This window comes from Ptychodera flava, chromosome 5 (genome assembly GCF_041260155.1).
Source record: "Ptychodera flava strain L36383 chromosome 5, AS_Pfla_20210202, whole genome shotgun sequence".
Lineage (NCBI taxonomy): Eukaryota > Metazoa > Hemichordata > Enteropneusta > Ptychoderidae > Ptychodera > Ptychodera flava.
The window spans coordinates 32,062,898-32,083,398 of record NC_091932.1 but is presented as its reverse complement, the minus strand read 5'-3'; the positions used below and the strand labels follow the sequence as shown (position 1 = coordinate 32,083,398).

Below are 20,501 nucleotides of genomic sequence, written 5' to 3'. Positions count from 1 at the left end.
GATCTCAATAAGGGGGGGGGGGGGGGGGGGGTCAGTTTTTGTTTGCAATTCATTACTATAGTTTCTATATAATTTCATGTATTTTGAACATTTTTAGCAATAAAGTAAAGTTAAGAATTCTCAGTAAGTTTAAAAGAGAAGTAGATGAGATTGCTCAAGTACAAGTGCTTACTGTACATGAATATGAATGGATTACAGTCGTGCTCTGTCGTGCTTTGATTTATGTACTGTCTCATAAAAGTATCTTGAAAAGCTAACTTGTTGGCTCATGACTGCATTGATGACATTGCTGCCTGTACAGGTTTGTAAATGGAATAGCAAAGCCTTTTACAATATTTGGTAAACAGGAGAGAATGATTTTTTTTAATTTGTCTGAGTACAAAATGTACATTCTGGATTTTATTACACACAAAGTTGCCTGCCTACGTGCATAAACCAGGACATGTAAGTTTTTTATGTAGATGTAACTTACCACAAATTCTTCTTCGCCACCACTTTGGAGGACCTCCCCTTCTTTGCCGATGGTCAGCAGATCTGAGGTTCCTTTCTTGCCGTATGCTATGACTGTGATTGGCAGTTTGGTTCCCTTCTTGCCAGACTTCAACCAGATCTTCCACTCTCCGTCTAAATTTCCATGGAAAAGTTTTACAATATCATGAAATCATATCAGTGCATCATGGTGTTACCAAATTCACTCAAAATATCAAAATTAGACGCATACTGTATATCGAGTGGTTCATGTCATACTAAACCGGCACTACATTCAGTGTTTTTTCACTAAGCCTTGGGAACATGTGTAAATAGTGTGGGAGCTCCCGGTAACATTTGTTGTCCTGTAATTGGATTATATATAGAACCCCAGCAACATGACTGGGGAAATCTGGTAAAATATACCTGGGTATTGGCCTATACAACACACAGATCATTCTTTATTAAAATGTGCTACACTACAAAAGGTTACCATTGTAACAGCGGCTAAAGGGTCTACATTCTGATATACCAATATCAATTCTTGAATTAAATCTGTTCCTGTAAAATTCATCTTCCAGAAAATTCAAGATTTACGATAGTTTGTGAAGGAAATTATTTACAATCAAAACCTTATCACTCACTGTTCCCTTTAACACTTTGCTGGAAATTCATAAAATTTGAACATTTGACAAAATGAAAGTCATTGCCTTCAATTAACCCTTTGAGTGCTGTAATTTTTTTCCCACCAAAATTTTCAAGCAACATTTTACCCATTTTTATGAACTTTTCTGTAATTTTTTATAATTTTGGACCAAACGGATATGCCATTTCATTGGCTACAGGTTTTTATAAAAATTTTGCCAAAAATCTGAAAAAATTGACCAGAGAATATTTTATAAAGGTGACAAAAATTGACTATGGCACTCAATGGTTTAAGATGCAAAAAAGAAACATCGAAACCTCTACCACTAGTTTTGCCCTGCACACATACTGCACTTAGACTACAGTACCGGTAGATCAATATCATAAATTCAAAATATCAGTATACGACATACAGTTCTAATGGTTGATTGAAAAAGTAAATAGAAACTTCAGTGAATCTTTTATACTATTTTCCCTTGTATTCTCTTTCTTACCTTTCGACGGTTTCTGATTTCCGATGACAAGAGGTGATTCTGGTATTGGTGACGGTATTTGATCTGTCCCTTTCTTTCTTCCCCCTGTGGCAGACAAATTAATTTTGCATATTTAAATAATACATCATGTATTATTAAATGACAACATTGTAAGAATTATAAAGTATTTTTATTGCCTGTCATAATGTAACAGATTTTACCTTAATATGATTATAAATGGACAGGTAAATGGTATTTGTTATGAACGAGAACATGTTACCATGCCACAAAATGTGTATGTGTTCATTGTGAGACCTTATTTGACAATCCCAGCAACAGTTCTTTGTATTATATGCACAGTTCCATTCACATCCACCAGGCTTTATCATAATCTATGCATATTGCACTGTATCTATGCATTATTTATTAAATTCTAATTTTCAATTTAATTATGTTATATTTACAGTTAATGGATTTATGGAATTCAAATGATGATGTGTGTTTACTACATTCTTAGAAAAAATACAAGGATCCAACCAATGACTTGCTAGTTTGTATTTTTTATTTCTTTATACTCTATGGTCATACTTTAATTTGATGGTGATCATATTCTTTGTCAATAAAGACCTCAAACATTATTTGGTGCTACAGACTTATCAAATTTCAATGGCCTGCATAAAGAGGGCAGCCATAATAACACACAGATGAACAATACACATTCACTCCCTAGTACACACACAAACATGCACACACACTCATACAAACACACATACACACTCACATACACACACATACAAACACATATACACACACATACACAAACATTCATCTACATACACATATGCATAAAACAAAGATCACACACATACATGTATGCACTCATGGGGACACACTAGTTGACACACATACATACATCCAGGCCTGGCCTATGCATATACACAGGGCACACACACACACAGACATATAACCCTTACTCTGTGGTTTTGGTGATACTGGGGGTGTGGGTATCCTGGGTGGAGTTGGAACCTTGAGTGTAGGGGATGGGGAGAGGGGTTCGCTGTGTGCCCCAGGAGTTGGGGTGGGTGATTTTGGTGGCAAGATGAAGGGGGAGCCAGTAGCTGAGGGGAACCTGGATGACCCCTCTTCCTCGATGATTTCCACTGATGCAAAGCAGCATGCAAAGAAGATGAAGCATTTTAGGATTAAATGTTGCACAAAATAAATAACTGCAGAAGATTAACAAGTAGTGCTGAGATAGACACGGCAAACAAAATAAATAACACACAATGCCTTTGAGGGCGCTGTTTGGACTTGAGTTCGTTTGCAAACAGTTATTTAGCATACAAATTATTAAAGAGCACACTTTATTTGTGGGTGTTAGTACAGGGAAAATGTAATCTATGTTATGTATTAATGGTAACAATAAATTTAATTCCTACTTTTAGTTTGATAAAGAATGGTTCAAATGTTGACGGCATATAATATATATTTTTTGTTTTTGGATATTTACAAAATGTACCGGTATTTGAGTTGTGCATATGGAGCTTGGCAAATCAAAAGAAAGGTAAGAAATGTCCATTCACATTGTGGGATTAATAAGTAATGTTACTTCAAAACCAAAATCACACATACTAATGTGACATTTACAATGGCAATTTACAAATGTGAAATATACATGTTTTTGAAACATTCCTTGACATTAAAGCCTCATTTTCAATTTCAGTTTTGCCTTTTTTCAGTATCCATTTGACAATATTGTAAGTTGCAGATATTGATATGTGTTGTTCAGTTTGAATGGTCAAAGCAACTCAACACTTTGATAATATAATTTCATATAATCATCAGCAAATGATGATTATGATGTTGAACCAATTTCAAAAATTATGATCTACAATCACAACACTTCAGTAAGTTGACAAAGTTCAGTCTAGAATTTGATAGTGAAGAGACTTGAAATGATCATAATTGGTAAACCAAAAAAGATATTGTTTAAATGCAAACTTGTGGCAGAAAAAAAGCAACTATCGGTTTAGGATTTTCTGTCGTGCAAACCTTTTGCAGCAAAGATGGCAAACACAGAGAAAAGTTCAGAATATACAAACGTAAGCTGCAATACATATATTGATTCAGTATTTCATTCACTTGATACAGTAGCATATTGCTACAGTGGAGGCTCTGTTGTGGTATTTTTGAATAAGAAATTTTGCAGGCTTAACCTGTGTTCACCCCTAATTCCCTGTAAACAGGTCCACAATCACCATTGGTAACAATGGAATTGGGCCAAACCATAGTGGTGAAGGGGGTTAAATTACAATGAAAAGCATGTTAGTCAGAGTGTTAGTAATCATGGAAGCTGACAATGTCACAACCAACATATCACTCGATATCTTACATCTTTGATATAGCAATGTAGGTGAAGGTTCAGGGCCAAGGGCAGGGTCAACAGTCAAGTATGGCACTGGACCCATATCCACCTCATTGTCAAATCTCTCTTTCTCCACACCAACTGATCCGTTTGATAGCATTTGGGGGGTCAAAGGTGAAAGTTCATTTGAAACAATATTTGTAATCACAAAATCTCTCAGGTACAAATGTTTCTGTTTGTGTAATAAAATATGCTTGCATTATGTGATAGTACATACTCTCAACACTGGTTCTTTAGTTACTACCATTTTATGAGTAATAATACTCTGCGACAGTGATAAGTTGGAGATGGCTGTTTCACTGAACAAGAACCATAAATACTGAAGGAAATAGTGTTTATTTTAGCTGCTATTAACAATTTGTTGTTGTTTAGACTGAACCAAGTCTTGGATTTCAGAAAAGTTTAAGTACAAGTATTTCTATAAGATGCCACAATAGCTGGGCAAATTTTTAAGAACTATGTAGGAAGGAAAATTCTAAAACATATTTTGGCAGAGAACAGAACTACTTATCGTTCTGCAATAAGTATCCAACTGATAAACTAGCATGACTGGGAGAATAATAGAAAAATTCTGATGGCAGTTTCTGGCAAAATGGACAGACCTTAAAAGCTTACACTCACATTGTATGATCTCTGGATACAAACGGACATTCCTTTCACCGGTGTCCACTGTCGGTCTGGCTGCACCATCCGGTGTAAAGCCTACGTACAGGCCTCTACTCTTGGCAGACTGGAGGGAGATAAACCCTTTGTCTTTGGCTCTCTTGATTATGAAATGGCAGTCCGCATCACCAGTACCCTGTCATGTGAAATAAAAGAAAAAGGTTCCCCTCTGAAAACTAGTCACTAGTTCACCTGGCATAAACTAAGATACTGTTACTACCCCTTTTTATGACATTGTCCAATTAGAATTGCTGCATGTATTCAGGTGAGTACTATCATCCAATCAGAGCACACTACAGTATAGGTCAAAGTTCAACCACATCCTATCAGTTGAGATGTATGTTTTGTTTTGTAAAAGAGTTGGGTACTCTTGAATGTTGGTACTTTTTATGACATTTTAACAGCATTCTCTATCAAGTTTTCTCAAAAGGATGACACAAGATAATTTATGTAAACCTGCTTAGGAATGAATTTACGATCTAATATCTCCAAGATTTTCATTCAAATAATAAGGTACCATTCATCAATCCAATCCAATCACAGTATCTGTTACAACCATACCTGACACTCAGAAGACAACCAATCACAGTCGCTGTTACAAACATACCTGGCAATCACACTGCCCTTCCTTGATCCTCAAAAATGTGTTAGGGTACGCCTCGCTTTCTAACATGCGAATTCCGCCTTCATCAACTTTGTGAATTTTCCAGTACGCCCGTTGAGATCGCCTACCGTCTGCCCGGCACTCGCCCTTGGCATTGGTCACAAAGACCTGGATCTTGGATGTGTGCAAGACAATGATTCCTTCATCCCGGAACATACCCTGTAAGTAGAATTATAATATGGAAACTTATCATGGAAATGGTGTGACGACTGACTGTCATGCAACATCATTCAATCTTACACTCTTATTTATGTGGATCGATACAAATTTGATGACAGCTGAACTCAAGTAGGAGCAATGTTAGGACATTAAAGTTTTCATTTTGATTCAACGGCTAATCATGATTTAGTTTCAATAAATTCTTTTGAACCATCCATCTGGCATTCAAGCAAAACGTTGGGCAATTTTGATGGAGTTTAAATTAATATGGCACATCCTCCATGTATAGAATTCCTGTATGAATAAATACAGTTTCCTTTGGCAAGTTAAGAAAACATGACAGTTTGGATAATTTCAACAGGTTCAATCCAATGTTAGAGGGCCACCATGAGGTAAGATGGGAGTTATTTCAGTCTTTCACATAGAAAACTAAACAAGACAGTGACAGTGACATATGTAAATAAAATTTATGTGTGATTTCCTTCTGCTGAACTTAAATAAAAGCGCCACCATGATGTGATAGACTGCCATCTTCACATCATTTGAGTATGAACTGACAATAGGAAAATTTACTTGCAGGACTCTCCTACCTTCATGTATGTAACAAATTGTCTCGCTGGACCGGTGCCGTGACCCCTGGTGTCTCCTGTTCTGCCATTGGTTAGGAATGTCACGTACTGTCCAGGCGTCTTCACTGATTCCAGGGTAACACTTCTGTCCTGTTGAACGTGAACTCTGAACTCGCAGTATGCACCACCTTTACCCTGTAAACGACAATGAAGGTGAAAAGGTCAGACGAACAAGTTCATTAACAGATATGAATTTGCATCTGCGCTGATATAGAGACTCACTTTTGCATGAGTGAACAATACTGGACCCATAGTAAGGTGTTTACTAATTCAACATCATCTCAGGATTTATATTTGTCAGCCAAGCACTGATTATTACCATATGGATAATGTGGGCCTGTGTTCTTCAGGTTTACCTTAACTGATTGCTCATTGCAGCACTGTCTGTCTTTTGATTGTCTGAGGAGCATGCATTTCATATGAAATTTACTATATACTCGACGGAAAAGGTGCCTTTAGCCATAGCACCACTGTTGTTAAACAGTGGGTTGGTAAAATAAATATTTCACGGTATGCCATTGCCAACATCAACTTATACGATCTCTGAATGGGTAACAGTGGTCACATGGTCAATTTGCATAATCAACAGCCAATCAGCTCCTTCAAGTCTGCCAAAATATTCTTGAATGGAATACACATCGGAGAAAACAAAAAGTACTGATGATAGAATACCAGAAAGTTACAGCAGATTACATACCTGGCCGAGTACTTTACTGTGATCAACTGCTAGGTGATAGGATGGATTGATGACACTGCTGAGCACACGGATGTTGGTTTTCCTCTTGTGAACTTCAAAATGAGCTAAAAGGAGACAAATTTAAAGAAAAAAGTTTGTGTTAGGTTCAAAATGCATGTTTCTGTTCATATTGAAGGAAAGAAGCCTCTAAATCCTGTTTCCATGTCTGCTTTCTGTGAACATGGTTTCAAATTATCAATCTAAAGTGCCAGGATTTTACCAAAGTTGTACGGTTCTACACGGGTGAGGTCTGGTACCTAGTTTACACCCTTTCACCCCCATATCATGTATATAGGTTCACCCACCTGGTAGAAAACAATAGGGTTATCCCACATGTTTAGTGGTGAAAGGGTGATACCTTATGAGTATTACATCATATAGAGTGCAAATTTTTGTTGTCGATTGATCAAATCTAGTCGTAGACTGTCAAACCACTTACTGAAGGGATCTTTCCCATTGATGTCACCGAGGGCGTCCACTGTAGCATCTGCTTTGATACGCACTGGTTTGCCTGTTCCTTTACAGTACAGGATAATCTGATTACCCTTGTTGTACTTCCATTTCTCAAGTTCCCACTGAACAACAAAAAACAAAACAAAACAAGAGAATTATTTGTTGAATATTAAATTGGCTATGAGAAGCTAAGCATGTAGTATACATTACTATGGATGGAGGTATTCTATGTTACAGTGAAATTAGAATTCCTATTTGTCTATTTTAAACAAAAATGACCCTAGATGAATAAACCAAAGGCCTAGGAAGTGTAAAATAAACCAAACTAGATGGATAATAGTCAGTCAAAGGCAGAAATGCTAAAATCAGACACTTCATGCTCCATGACTTTTCAGTTTGTTGAGCACAAGTGACTGCACACATTCGCACAAAATGTAAGACATGAGAGACGTATAAAAAAAAGGAAAACAAAACTGCTTTACAATAAGGAGACTTTTAAAATAACTTTAAGACACAGAGTATAACCTAGATTTGAAAGCGCTGACATTTTTTTCAAATTCAGGAATGGTTTACTAGATTTTCAGTAAAACTTACCATTTCTCTTTCAGAACCTGTGCAGCAAATGAAAAGACGGCAAAAATATAAAGAATTAGAAAAAAATTGCTGCTGAGTTACATGTAAATCAAACAGCTCATAGGTATGTGAGTTGATATAGTGTATGATAAAATCAATGCCAGGATGGAGGAATACATTGACTTTGATTGTTCACTAGGAACCTGAAAAGAATCAAGATAATACAAAAGCACACCCAGCTCTTACCACTGGTGGCGCTATACCATGTTGGCTCTCCACACTCCTTCACTGAAAAGATCCTTCAGTGAATGTGAAAAGTTCTTTACTTTTTGAGAGATTTACTACAGCAAGCTTTTTCCAAAACTGAAATCATGTCAAAAAAGTTTATTTAACTGCTTCAAATCTGTTCTCGGTCTACAAAATGAACTCATTAGCAAGGTATATTGAAGGGGGAAAATATCATTCGGTAAGAGGATCACTTACCGCGACGAGGTTTGTTGTCAACAAAAAGTTCTCTGACTGTCTTTGCATCATCTTCTCCTTCATCAAGCCACCTGCATTGATAGTAAACAAGACATAAACATACATCAGTAGCTAAAAGAAGACCCAGTTTTTTCCTTCTTTGCATGGATCAATGAACTTAATGGCAGAATGCTTGACTGCTCATCTTGGGAAAAGACTATCCTGTAATAAAAATGTCTATCAATAAAATATCATGGGAATTCACGATGCACTTACACGAGCAGTCTGTTTTTGACTCTCTTAAAAGTTGCAAAGTTTTAAAACTCCATGGTTACAAGAAGTCATTGATTATCAGTTCCTACTGATGCAGAACAATTTTATCCTTGAAACTACTTTGCAGGCCATGGTCATGTCAACATACTTCCTGTCATGTGACACAGTTTAGCAATGTCATTGGCTGGCAGTCCAAGGAATCCCCTCATATGCAAGTGAGTTGATAATTGGCACAACAGCAGAAACCAATGACAACACCGATATTTTGTTTTCTGATCACTGAACACATGGTGGCCACAACTCCCCATTTTATTTTGCATTCTCCGTATAGACCGTGTATGCACATTGATTCACCTTTTTAAGGCAGAAACCAATATTAAAAAATCACAACAACACATTGAAATATTTCATAAACACTGTGTAATATCTCTGAAAAATTATTTATGGAAAAATTTGTGAAAAAATTGCAATGTGTTATCCAATGATAAAACAAGGTACCATGAATAATAAACAGTCATAAAATTACTGCAAATTTATGAACTATTCATGAAATATATCACCATCATGAGATCTACAATTGTTTCAGTAATTGTGTACACTGGAATTTGTTTGAGTATGAGATGAGATGAAAAAAGTTGGTCTTTGCCATATAAAGAAATGATAAGAGCTCTCTCACAAAATGACAAGTAAATCAAGCAAAATGTGTGCAAAAACAGTTACAAAATTTACCTTTGACAAGGGAAAGTATACTCAATCTGGCTGTCTTGTGATTCTCTGACCACAACCCTCTCAAGATACCAGCCTTGCCCTGTATGGATAACAGAATAAATGGAAGGTCACAAACACAAACACCGACAAAAACTTGTTGTATGAGTACAAATATATAGTGACAATGGAAAGAAGGCTTGTTCATGAGACTATGGGTAAATACTTAATAAATTAACATATGTGTATGATTTTCACCCACATACAGAAGTCCGACTTAGTTACAGAAAATAATTCAGTGGTACTACTATTGATGTGAACTGGTCCATTAATTGTGTAGACTATCTATAAAGTTAGTTTCTGGTATTTCTCTGTGACCAGAACCGCACCTTTTCTGATTACAAAAACAATACAAAAGCCTAACCTTTTAAAAGTTTTTTTCTGATATAAAAGAGGAAAATTTATATTGAAAGCAAACCAAAATTTTGTGAAATACATTTTAAATCTTGTCAATCAAACCTGCATAATTCAAACCAAAAACATTATTTATTTTACTGTATCAGCTTTTTATAAATTAATTTTCTTTTGAGTTGGTGGATGATACACTATTTAAAAATCTTAAGAACTAGAAGACAGTAGTAAATTGGCTCAAACAAACTATGAGTAGAATGTGATGTAGACAATTATGATAGAAATTTTCATCCAAAAGTTGTTCACAACTGACATGTGAAGGTACATACCTGGTTCTGTACTGTCATTGCCTATTGTCAATTTCTGAAGAGATCCTAAAGACACTGCTTCGACTGAGAAGATGTCAGTCTGTCCCTTCTGGAATTTCTGTGATCTCTTGGCACGGTGGAGATGCCGGGGTCCCGTGTCTCCTCTTTCTCCGTACATGGTGATGAAGACGTTTGCGGCTGTACCGGCATTCCAGTAATCTCCTGTCACCGTGGCAACTTCATATTGCCAGACTGTAAACAAACAGACAAAAATCACAAAAGTTATTACTACATGCAAGAATATTTCAAGATCTTTAATAAGTTAAACCATTTAATCATATTTCTGCTCCAAGCTCACATCTTTACCAGCTTTTGACAATACTCATGTTTTCTCCTTTATCAACTTCTGCTGAAAATGCACAGTACCCTCAACATGGTTCCTGAACACATGGAATACTGACCAAAAGACGGATATGTACCGAAGAGAGATATATATGGAATAAATCATGAGAAATCTATCAGAAGACTGTTCTCACTCATCTTATTATGTTGAGTCTATCATAATCTTCCTCTTATATCACTACATCTTACTGAACAAAAGGCATCTATCAGCCCTCTCCCTGACTGAGCAGCTAAAACATTTTGGTATTGAACTTGAGTCTTTGTTAGAGGTGTGGATTGTACAGTTGGAAAAATAATTGGTGGCATTCTTTGCTTGAAAATCTCACACAGGTCCTTCAGATCATTAAATTTTCCCTCTTAGATGGGAAAGGCAATTCTTCACATCACAAAGACTACAACCACAGACTTGTGGAAAGCTGCACACATACGTAAATCAGCATAGGTATTGGTACATGATCATACATGTAGACAGTAGAGAGATAAGTAAAGAATTTAGACAGTTGCACTTGTTACATGTAGGTTCAAACTTAGGCATTGGGCCGCCTCTGGGCCTGGTCAAAGATTATCATGAGATAGACAAACTTTGGTCGGCGTTTGTACTATATTTGAATCTCTAGCCTCTGAGTCACTTACAGACCTCATTCTTAAGCCAATGGTAAGGGTGTTAACTGGGCCCACGGCCAACTGAAACCATTCACACACAATTTATTGGCCTGGTCTAAAAGTTTAGTCGGCTCAGACCCAGCAAAAAAAAAATAGGCCAGCCAAACATCAACCCAGGGAGTTCACATTGGTTTGCGTAAAACCAGGGCTGCCTCAGAGGCAACATAAACCCTATAGTGTGAACTTAGTACCTGATACAAATACGAGGACAGCCCAACATATATGAATATAAATAAAAGAGGAGAAACACATTTCACTTTAACTCTTTTAGTGCTGTAAAATTTTAGGTGCAGACACATTTTACCGATATTTGTGAATAATTCGGTAGTTTTTGGATAATTTTGGACCAAAAGGACATTACATTTTACTGGCTACAAGCTTTTATCAAAATTTTGGCAAACATCCGAAAAAAATTGACTACGGTATATGTTTTACAAAGCTGACAAAAATTGACTTTGGCACTCAAAGAGTTAATCCGATTAGCTGTTTCTTGCTTTAAATATCAAAGCAATAAGCAGATACACAGATTTGTATGATTTTTATCCTTACAGTGTGAACATAGGCTCTAAAAATAAAACTTTTTTCCCATCATCGTGGCAATTCTCTGAATATCTGTAAGATACATTTCAAAATTCACACATGACTGTACATGAATTCAAATGAAACTGATGAGAAGCCAGTCACTGGAACAGATAAGTAATAATGGTATTACTACTTAAAGGCTGAAGATAAATGTATGTGTATCCAGTGTCAAAATTTGTTTTAAGTCACCACTGAAGGAAAAGATGACAATTGTATGATTAATTGCTGAAAGGTATTCATCCACAGGCAGATAAATACAGACCTGGATATCAGTAAACCAATACTGCATTGTGGTAATATTGTAAACCTTTGAGTGCTGTTATTTCTCCCATCAAAATTTTAGTGCAACATTTTACACATTTTTTATGAATTTTTTTTTAATTTTTTGATAATTTTGGACTAAATAGACACCACTTTTCATTTGCTGCAGTCTTTAATCAAAATTTCATCAAAAATTCGCAAAAAATTTTTCTAGAACTGAAAATACATTATCTTGGTTGTTATCAATATAGGAGACAAAAACTGACATCAGTAGTCAAAAGGTTAAGCATAGGCAAAGACCTCAATGTTCATGGAAGGGAGACTGGTTACCATGTCAACAAAACAATGCTAGCTCATGCTTTCGTTATCATCTTTGGCTTACAAATTATATATCAACCATCAACCATCGGGGTAAATTTGTTAATTAGAAAGTGCCATGTACAGTAACAGACTTAATTGCCCTGCTAAGTGACTTTTACAAGATATTAAATGACTGTGGTATTTACATGTAATTGAGTGTCCCACAACGCAGGACAAACACTGAAAAGCGATGTGTCATGAAGACAGGGATGTCAAACATGGCCATCAATATAAGAGACAAATTGGATAATCTATCAAAACTTGTCAAAAATGTGTTGATTTACCAACGTGAACACTTTTTGTGCTTGTACCACTGATAACATCAAAATTGAATTTTGACAGGAATGATTAATTATGGTCCGATGGCATTTAAACTAAACCAAACTTCATAATTGCAGAGCAAACGATGTAAAAGGGACTTTCTTGAAAAAGTTGAAAGATGGATTTAGGACCTACGGAAGGGTCTGCTTTCATTATGAATAATAGATGAGTGTGGTAGAAAATCCTGATATCATATTTGTATGGCAAATCTGACATTATATGTATATCCTCTGAAAACCAAAGCAAAGCAACTACTTAATCTCCTTGGAATTGTCCTTGATGCTGTCACTGAAGAAACTTCAAACCATTCCCTTCCAAATAAGTAATAAAAGTTTGGGGTCAAAATGCAAAATTTGGTGCTAGAGACACAAATTACCCAATATCAGCCGATATTTGAAATTCAAAATGGCCGCCATCCCAGAGTTATCTCAATGGGGAAAAATTAAATTTTCAGTTTCACAAAACAAAGCCAGTGAAAGGTTTATTTACACTAAGAGCTTCAGAGTGAGCCTCCCCGACAAGTGGAAGACCAAAAAAATATTGTAAAAGTTTGACAGTCCGAATATCTGTCCCTGAGGTGTATGATACAGCTTTGAACCTGATTGTGTTGCTTTTGAAAAAAAGTAAAAAGAGATAGCTTAGCAATTAAAAATGAAAGTCAAAAGAGATCCTTTTGCGTCTGTAACACAAAATAGAACTCTGTATTTTTATTGTTTGATAGTGTCCAGGTTGTAAAACAAATTTCCATCTGGGGACTACAGCACAAATTTCATTAATAATAAGTCCTTTTTAAATGCATTTAATAAAATGTGTGATGAGGAGAATTTCAGTCCTCCATGTAGTATTATTACTGACTAGAAACTATAAAAGTTGATTAAGAGCATCCATGCAGTTAAGCCTGAATTTTGATACAGATTTAAATTTTTACAGCACAGTATATTTACTTGAGTTTACAGTCAGCAATGATTCAGTTAGACTATTTTTATTTGGAGGCAGAGTGAGTAATACGCTTGTAGCATTGTAACATGTGAAAACAGATGTAAGATATGGTGGTTACTTCAACGGCGGCGTCTTGTAAAAGGCAAAACCTTTTCACACAAATTGTTGAAGAATTCCAAACAATTAGAGTTTGCTAATGCCAAACTCCATACAGTATTCATCAAATTTCATGAAGTTGAAAAACATTGAATAGTTGCCTACAGAGGGCACTGTTTATATCAGCAGGCAACTGGTTGCCTAGTAACAATGCCATTGAGTATATGTAGCTTTGCAAGACAACACTGCTAAAAATTATGAACAAAATGTGAAAATCTGAAAAGCAGGCTCTGTCTGCACCAATTCACAACCATTTTCAACTTTACTATGTACACATTTATCATATCACTGAAAAACCATCAGATGACTGCACACATTAAACAAACATTAACAAAAAATAAAGATAGAGAAATATGCACTTTTATACGTACCCGGTACATAAGTATGACTAAAAAGGTTATTGTAATAAAGAATACCATGAAATAATATTTCATATTTTATCTTACGTGGATAGAGAGGTTCTCCGTGACGTAGGACTGACATTTCCCGGCATGTTTCTCCGTCGTCATCTTCTTTTGACAGCCACTTATTGCAATGGAACTTCAGTTCCTCACCAGTGTGGATGTCTTTCAATATCACCTAAAAATCAAAATATTTGAATATAAGTTTAGAAATATTTCACTCAATGTTCCATACAGTGATTTAAAACCCCTGCATATATGGCAGAAAACCTTGAAGGGTGTCAGTTATAAATTCAATGATATTATTTCAATTCAGACACCCACAGCTTTACAATACTTTTCTGATCTACCACTTGTGTGGGCTCAATTTGAACCTCTTAGTTTCATTGAAATATAAATTTTATTCTTCCCACAGAGTTAACTTAGGGATGGAGCCATCTTGAAAATCAAAATATCATTTAATCTAACATAATTTGTTTCTCCAGTTTCAAAATTTGCAATGGTAGCTCAAAATATTTATTAATGATAATGATTATGAAAGAGAACAGTTTAGAGTTTTCTTGAGGAAAGTTCGAGCAAAAGTTGAAGTACATCGGTTTAGAGGCACATCCTGACGTAATTACTTTTTTCACCCATTTGTAAAAAATGTTAGTCCTAGACAAAACCACTGAAAGTGGTGGGACAAGTGTGCCATCTTATATATTATTGCCTGAATACATGGGTTTAGGTGTCCGAGAGCAGGTGACAATTTGCCCGATGCCAGGAGGGCAAATTGTCTCCTGCTGCGAGGGCACATAAACCCATGTATTCAGGCAATAATATTTTTATTACATGCCTCTTCACAGTTAATGCTATATGACATTTAGTTACAGTTTTTTATTATTAAACACATAACTTCCCTCTGAAGGGAAGAAAAGGGTTACAAAAACAAAAGAGAAAGTTACTCAAACGAAACCAAAAGTGTTTCGAAGTAATAATACGAAAAGAAATAAATTCAAACCAAAAAAAAAACCAAATCAAATGATGATTACATTTCTGATAGGCGTTCCATTCTCAATTTCATACATGTAGATATGTATTGTGCTAGAGGAATTGATATGCTAGTATTTTTCATTATGAATTCAAATTTGTTAGGCATATCATAAAATGCGGTATTATATTTTGCAGCTGCAGCAAACAAGAGATTTCTTTGGCTGGTGTAAAATTTGCAAGAAATGATGAAATGTTGTTCATCTTCTACAAATTTACTATCGCAAAGTTTGCAGATTCTTTCATGTACCGGAATTTTATTGTGGCGTCCTGTTTCAATTTTTAATGAATGATTACTTAATCTAAATTTGACAAGACTGTCTCGGAGATCAATATTATTGATAGTAGTAATGTAATTTTCAAGCTCGATACTTTGTTTAAATATTCTGTATGTTCTCAATTAATTTTTGCATCTTTTATCATCTTGGATTTCTCTTTCCCACAATTCATCGTATGTGCCTTTAAGTTTGCCATAAATTTTGGTCAATTCAGACCTAGTGATAATTTGATCGGAATTAACAAGTTGCATTTCCCCGATATTAGTACAGATTGACTCAATCTTACAATACCACTTGCTTTTCAGAGTTTTGTTAACAAGGAATGCTTCCTTTAACAGACAGTGTTCGCTAATTATTAAGTCTATTAAAGTATTTGATCATCTGTTTTTGAATAAAAATTTCGATGGGATAACGACCAAGTTCACTGTATGTTGCAAGTTTTGATGTGTTTCTTGAAATTCCCAATAAGAATCGGCAAAAGCTGAGGTGAACGTCTTCTATAGCTGATTTGGAGGTACACTCGTGTCCCCATACCTCACAACCATACACAAGAATGGGTCTGATAAGTTTATCAAATACTGATTGTGCTAATGGGACATTTAGATTTCTACCAATTTTTTCTTTTAAAAGGTACACTGCTTTCATACCCTTTTTCTTCAGATTTTCCTGCCCTGTTTTAAATTTTCCATTTGCACTTAAGACCAAACCAAGGTAGTTAAATTGTTTAACTATTTTAAGCTCCTTGCCCCCAATAAAGAATACGTGATTATCCAAATATCTGTTAGACTTATTAAATATCATAATATTTGATTTATCCGTGTTGACCGTTAAGTGCCATTTTGTAGTGTACATGGCTAATTTGTCCAAACAATTTTGTAGTCCTTTTTTGGACTTTGACAGAATGACGATGTCGTCAGCGTAGAGAAGACAGCTGATGCTGGTCTTATCAAGGGTTGGTGGGTCACACTTTTCATTATCAAAGATGTTTGGAAGGTCATTAATGAACAGGTTGAAGAGTGTTGGACTTAGGTTACATCCCTGTTTTACCCCTACGGTAGATTGGAATTGTTTGGTTAGACCCCCATTAGTTTTAATCTTGTACGTCATATTGCTATACATGGATTTTATAATACTATACATTTTGCCTGTTATATTGTTTCTCAAGAGTTTCACGTAGAGGCCACCATGCCAAACACTGTCAAATGCTTTTTTTAAATCGATGAAGCACGCATATATTTTAGTACATTTTTTACTTTTGTTTGTATTCGAACATTCACTGTGATACAGATACTTATTGACAATGGTTTGTAGTCCATATGTACTTGGCTTCACCTTGTACATTATGTTATGCAAATTTTTAGTTTCTTTTTGTCCTTTCTAGTATAGTTACAAGCAGGGCATTTTCAAACAATTTTACCGTTATCAACCAGCATCAAACAGATTTTAACGAAAGTCAAAATAGCAGTGCGTGCATGGATATTTTGCATCTGGCGTTAAGCGCCTACTTTGACGTCGAAAACATTGAAAGGCTTCACTGGCCCGGGTAACCATGGAAACCAGTCAGTATCCCAGATGTTCCTATTCAAATCAATGCACTGATTTGCATTCATCTCGAGGCATGTAATAAATGTCAGATTGGCACACTTTTGTCCCAAGGGTATTATTTTTGACTCAAGGAAATTTTTACACATTGCATAAAGTGATACAGGTGGTTCTACCGGTAGAACATTTCTAGTCAAAATTCCTACATTGACTCAATTAGTCCTATAATCTCAAACATTATCAGAAAGCATACTGACTCATAGAGGTAAAGGGATGCTGGTAGGCCAATATAAATACATTACCTCATCACATAACCAAGCTGAAAATTCGGTACTGTCGTCTTGGCTGACACGAACTTTGTAGACCTGTCCAAGATCTCCTGCAGTTATCTGAAATGACAAAGTCAAGTTTGGTCAGCTCATGGTACAACATCAGATATTATAGCTTTTGTCAATACAATTGAATTTTGCAATGTAATCCCCCATCCCCATTATTACTGATAATGTAATATCCAACTATCAAGTGTTGTGTTCTAGATGTATTCTATATCTACCAATTCCCTGGCATTGCCAAAACTATAAAATAATAGCAACAATGTATCCCTCCCAGCCTATAATTGACTCAAGCAAACTTTGCAGTCCATATGTACTTGGCTTCACCTTGTACATTATGTTATGCAAATTTTTAGTTTCTTTTTGTCCTTTCTAGTATAGTTTAGGATAGCCAGGGTCCAACTGCTTGGAATCCCATCACTAAACAGCTCTTGATTTTACTTCGATATTGCAGGGGGTAGGGGGTTAGCTTGCAACTGTGACGAGCATGTCAGAAAAACCGTATATGTTTGCACTGAAATATGGGCAAAAAGAAATTCAAAGTCATGACATTTTGAATCCATAGGTATAAAACCCATGAAATATCAAAGGTTGGCAGAGGCTTAGGATAGACAGCTTGTCAACTTGTATCAAATTAGAGAAGCACCAGCTTGCATACATAACATGTATATTTTCAGAAGATGACTTGGGAATTCTATGGTATATTGCTTGGCATTCACTGATTTCATCTGTAAGTATTCCAGTACATTGCAATTCTCATTATGATATCAATCAATCAATCAATCACATGACCAATCAATCAATCACATGACCAATCAATCAATCAATCAATCACATGATCAATCAATCAAAATATCTATAACAAGTCAAAATAAAAAAATTGTTTGCAGTCAAACATGTCCTAGTCACGTTGGTCACCCTTACAGAGATGTCTCTTTTTGTAGTGGTCATCTTGTTGAAGTCCCAAAAACATTTTACGTGTTAAAGTCCCGAGCCTCTACAGAACAGCCATTTTTCTTATGTGATCACTGGTCTTATGTAATTTCTCCAATTTGGCACGAAACATGCATGGTGTGTATAATGGTCAATATACACTGTATCTGACTTAAAATGACCTCAGTCAAAAAAATGCTGGGACTGGAAAGTGAGAAATGAGTCTATTTTGACTGATTTTCTATCTCCATCACAATTGTTTAAGTAATTAAATGCATGTTTCATGATTTTTCAAGAGAATTATGACATTGAATTTTATCGTTATACAGTTCTTTCTTCCAAAATTCACCACTCAGCACACCACCCACACTGAAAGCAATGCTACACCCACCCTCTACCCACCATACTCAACTTTCACTATATTCTCATGGGCACAAAGTAATTAATGTACATTGTGTACCATTGATAAGTAATTAATCTTTCATTTATTTCTGAAGCTGGAATTTTAACAAGGGCTTGGTGCTTCACAATATAATTAATGTACATTGTGTACCTTTTGCAAAGCAATTGGTCTTTCATTTATTTCTAACGCTGAAATTTTCAGAGAGGATGTTTGTCAAGTTTTACACTTTCATGGGGAAAGTCACGTGTTTGAGCTATATTTGTTTTCTGTCTGCACTGAAATACATACGTGAGTAGGAATGCAATAAATAACTTGGTTTGTATTGTACTATGGTCTTTGCAGATCATGATGTGTGTACAATAAACTTTGGCTTTAGTCTTGAGAGCCTTAAGTATGTGATCAGTAAAATTTTGTAGTCTGGTCTCTGTGGACTGGCAACCAGCTCTATCTTGCCAACTTTATTTTTATACAGCAAGCATACTTTGACCTTTGGCACTATGATAATCGCATTACAACCAAGTTAGAGGGTACTGATTTAAGGTTTGCAGGTAATGTATGTAAGCATCACCCTTAACTTACTGTAAATTCATCAGTGTTTCCAGGGAGGAATGTCTTGCCATCTCCACCTCCCAATTCTAGTGGTCCTGAGTTGCCTCTCATTCCGTACACAGTTAGGGAGATTACAGCATCTGTGCCAGCAGATGGGTTCGGATTCGTCTTCACCAAAACTTTGTACTTTCCTTCTGTACATACAAAACACGATGATATGCAAATTGTGAGTGAAAATACTCCCAGTATTTTTCATTGGTTTTTTAAGTAGCTCATCAGGAAGAAGAATGATGGAGTTATACAGACAAGTTAAAGAGGACCTTCGATTACATTATTTAGAAATAATAGGACAAGAGAAACAAAACAAGTGAATTTAAAATTATGACAAAATCGTAAACTTTCCTACAATATTCATAACAGCTGGTTGAAATATTACTAACACAGGGCTCTGCATATAGAAAATTTATGATGTGGTTTGAGCCTATCTACTCTGGATAGTTTGTTACTCATTGGTCATTTTATTGGCCAAAGTATTTGTGTACATCACTTCTATTGGCTATACCCGAATTACCCTTAAACTGGTACTTTCAGGGTTACGCCTGAAAAGATAACGGTATTATTGGTTTTGAAGACATCCTGGTAAGTATATAGAGTGCATTGGAAATGCTGATGGGATGTACGTGCAGTCAATGACATCATTAATCCAAGTTAGCAGATTGCTGTGACAATGGAAGTCTTAGTACCCAAAAAGTGCATCGACTTTGAGTTTTTGATGATCAATGATTGTGATTTATAATTTACAATACAGATGTTCCATGTTAAATACATGTACAATAAGATACCATAAACCCAAGTTGTATTGTGTGTTTGTGAGGTATATCAATTTAAATGAAAAAAAATATAAGTGCAGTTTCATAAAGTCAATGTACCAAATTGAAGGCTTGATTAAAGCTAGATTTTGACTCCTATAATAGAATAGCCAATTTAAATATGCAGCAGTACTATGGGTAGAAAGGTATGTAATAAATTGCCAGGTTTTCCAATCCACAATGACATCAGGACTCTGTTAAAGGTATACTGTCACCTGTTCCAATTTGCCACAGTTACCATGGATAGAGAAAATCTATCCAATCACAGATTTTAAGCGGGTGGCCGCTTTTTAAAAACAGCGCCCTCATATGGGCAGTTTGAATACCAAGCAACGCCCCTCTGACCATATATGGGCACATTTAGATTACAGGTGACTGTATACCTTTAAAGGGCCAGTAGCTTATTTTTTTTTCACTATATTTTTTTGTATGTC

The 20,501-nt window shown here is 35.7% G+C and overlaps 1 protein-coding gene across 4 annotated transcripts in view; it reads right to left on the bottom strand.

Moving 5' to 3' along the window:
• The window catches only part of LOC139133522 (uncharacterized), a 205,799-nt gene that overhangs the window by 134,011 nt on the left and 51,287 nt on the right, over positions 1-20,501 (bottom strand). For 3 of the 4 annotated variants that reach the window (XM_070700175.1, XM_070700174.1, XM_070700176.1), the window contains 16 exons: positions 19,229-19,392; positions 17,284-17,370; positions 14,178-14,310; positions 10,069-10,299; positions 9,353-9,431; positions 8,372-8,442; positions 7,910-7,926; positions 7,302-7,437; positions 6,824-6,927; positions 6,088-6,261; positions 5,282-5,497; positions 4,633-4,810; positions 3,979-4,092; positions 2,561-2,746; positions 1,608-1,691; positions 473-624 (listed from right to left, as the gene is read on the bottom strand). In XM_070700175.1, coding sequence (XP_070556276.1) covers positions 473-624; positions 1,608-1,691; positions 2,561-2,746; positions 3,979-4,092; positions 4,633-4,810; positions 5,282-5,497; positions 6,088-6,261; positions 6,824-6,927; positions 7,302-7,437; positions 7,910-7,926; positions 8,372-8,442; positions 9,353-9,431; positions 10,069-10,299; positions 14,178-14,310; positions 17,284-17,370; positions 19,229-19,392 — 2,126 coding nt within the window. The remainder of the gene's footprint in view (positions 1-472; positions 625-1,607; positions 1,692-2,560; positions 2,747-3,978; positions 4,093-4,632; positions 4,811-5,281; positions 5,498-6,087; positions 6,262-6,823; positions 6,928-7,301; positions 7,438-7,909; positions 7,927-8,371; positions 8,443-9,352; positions 9,432-10,068; positions 10,300-14,177; positions 14,311-17,283; positions 17,371-19,228; positions 19,393-20,501) is intronic. The other variant, XM_070700177.1, reaches the window with a different exon arrangement.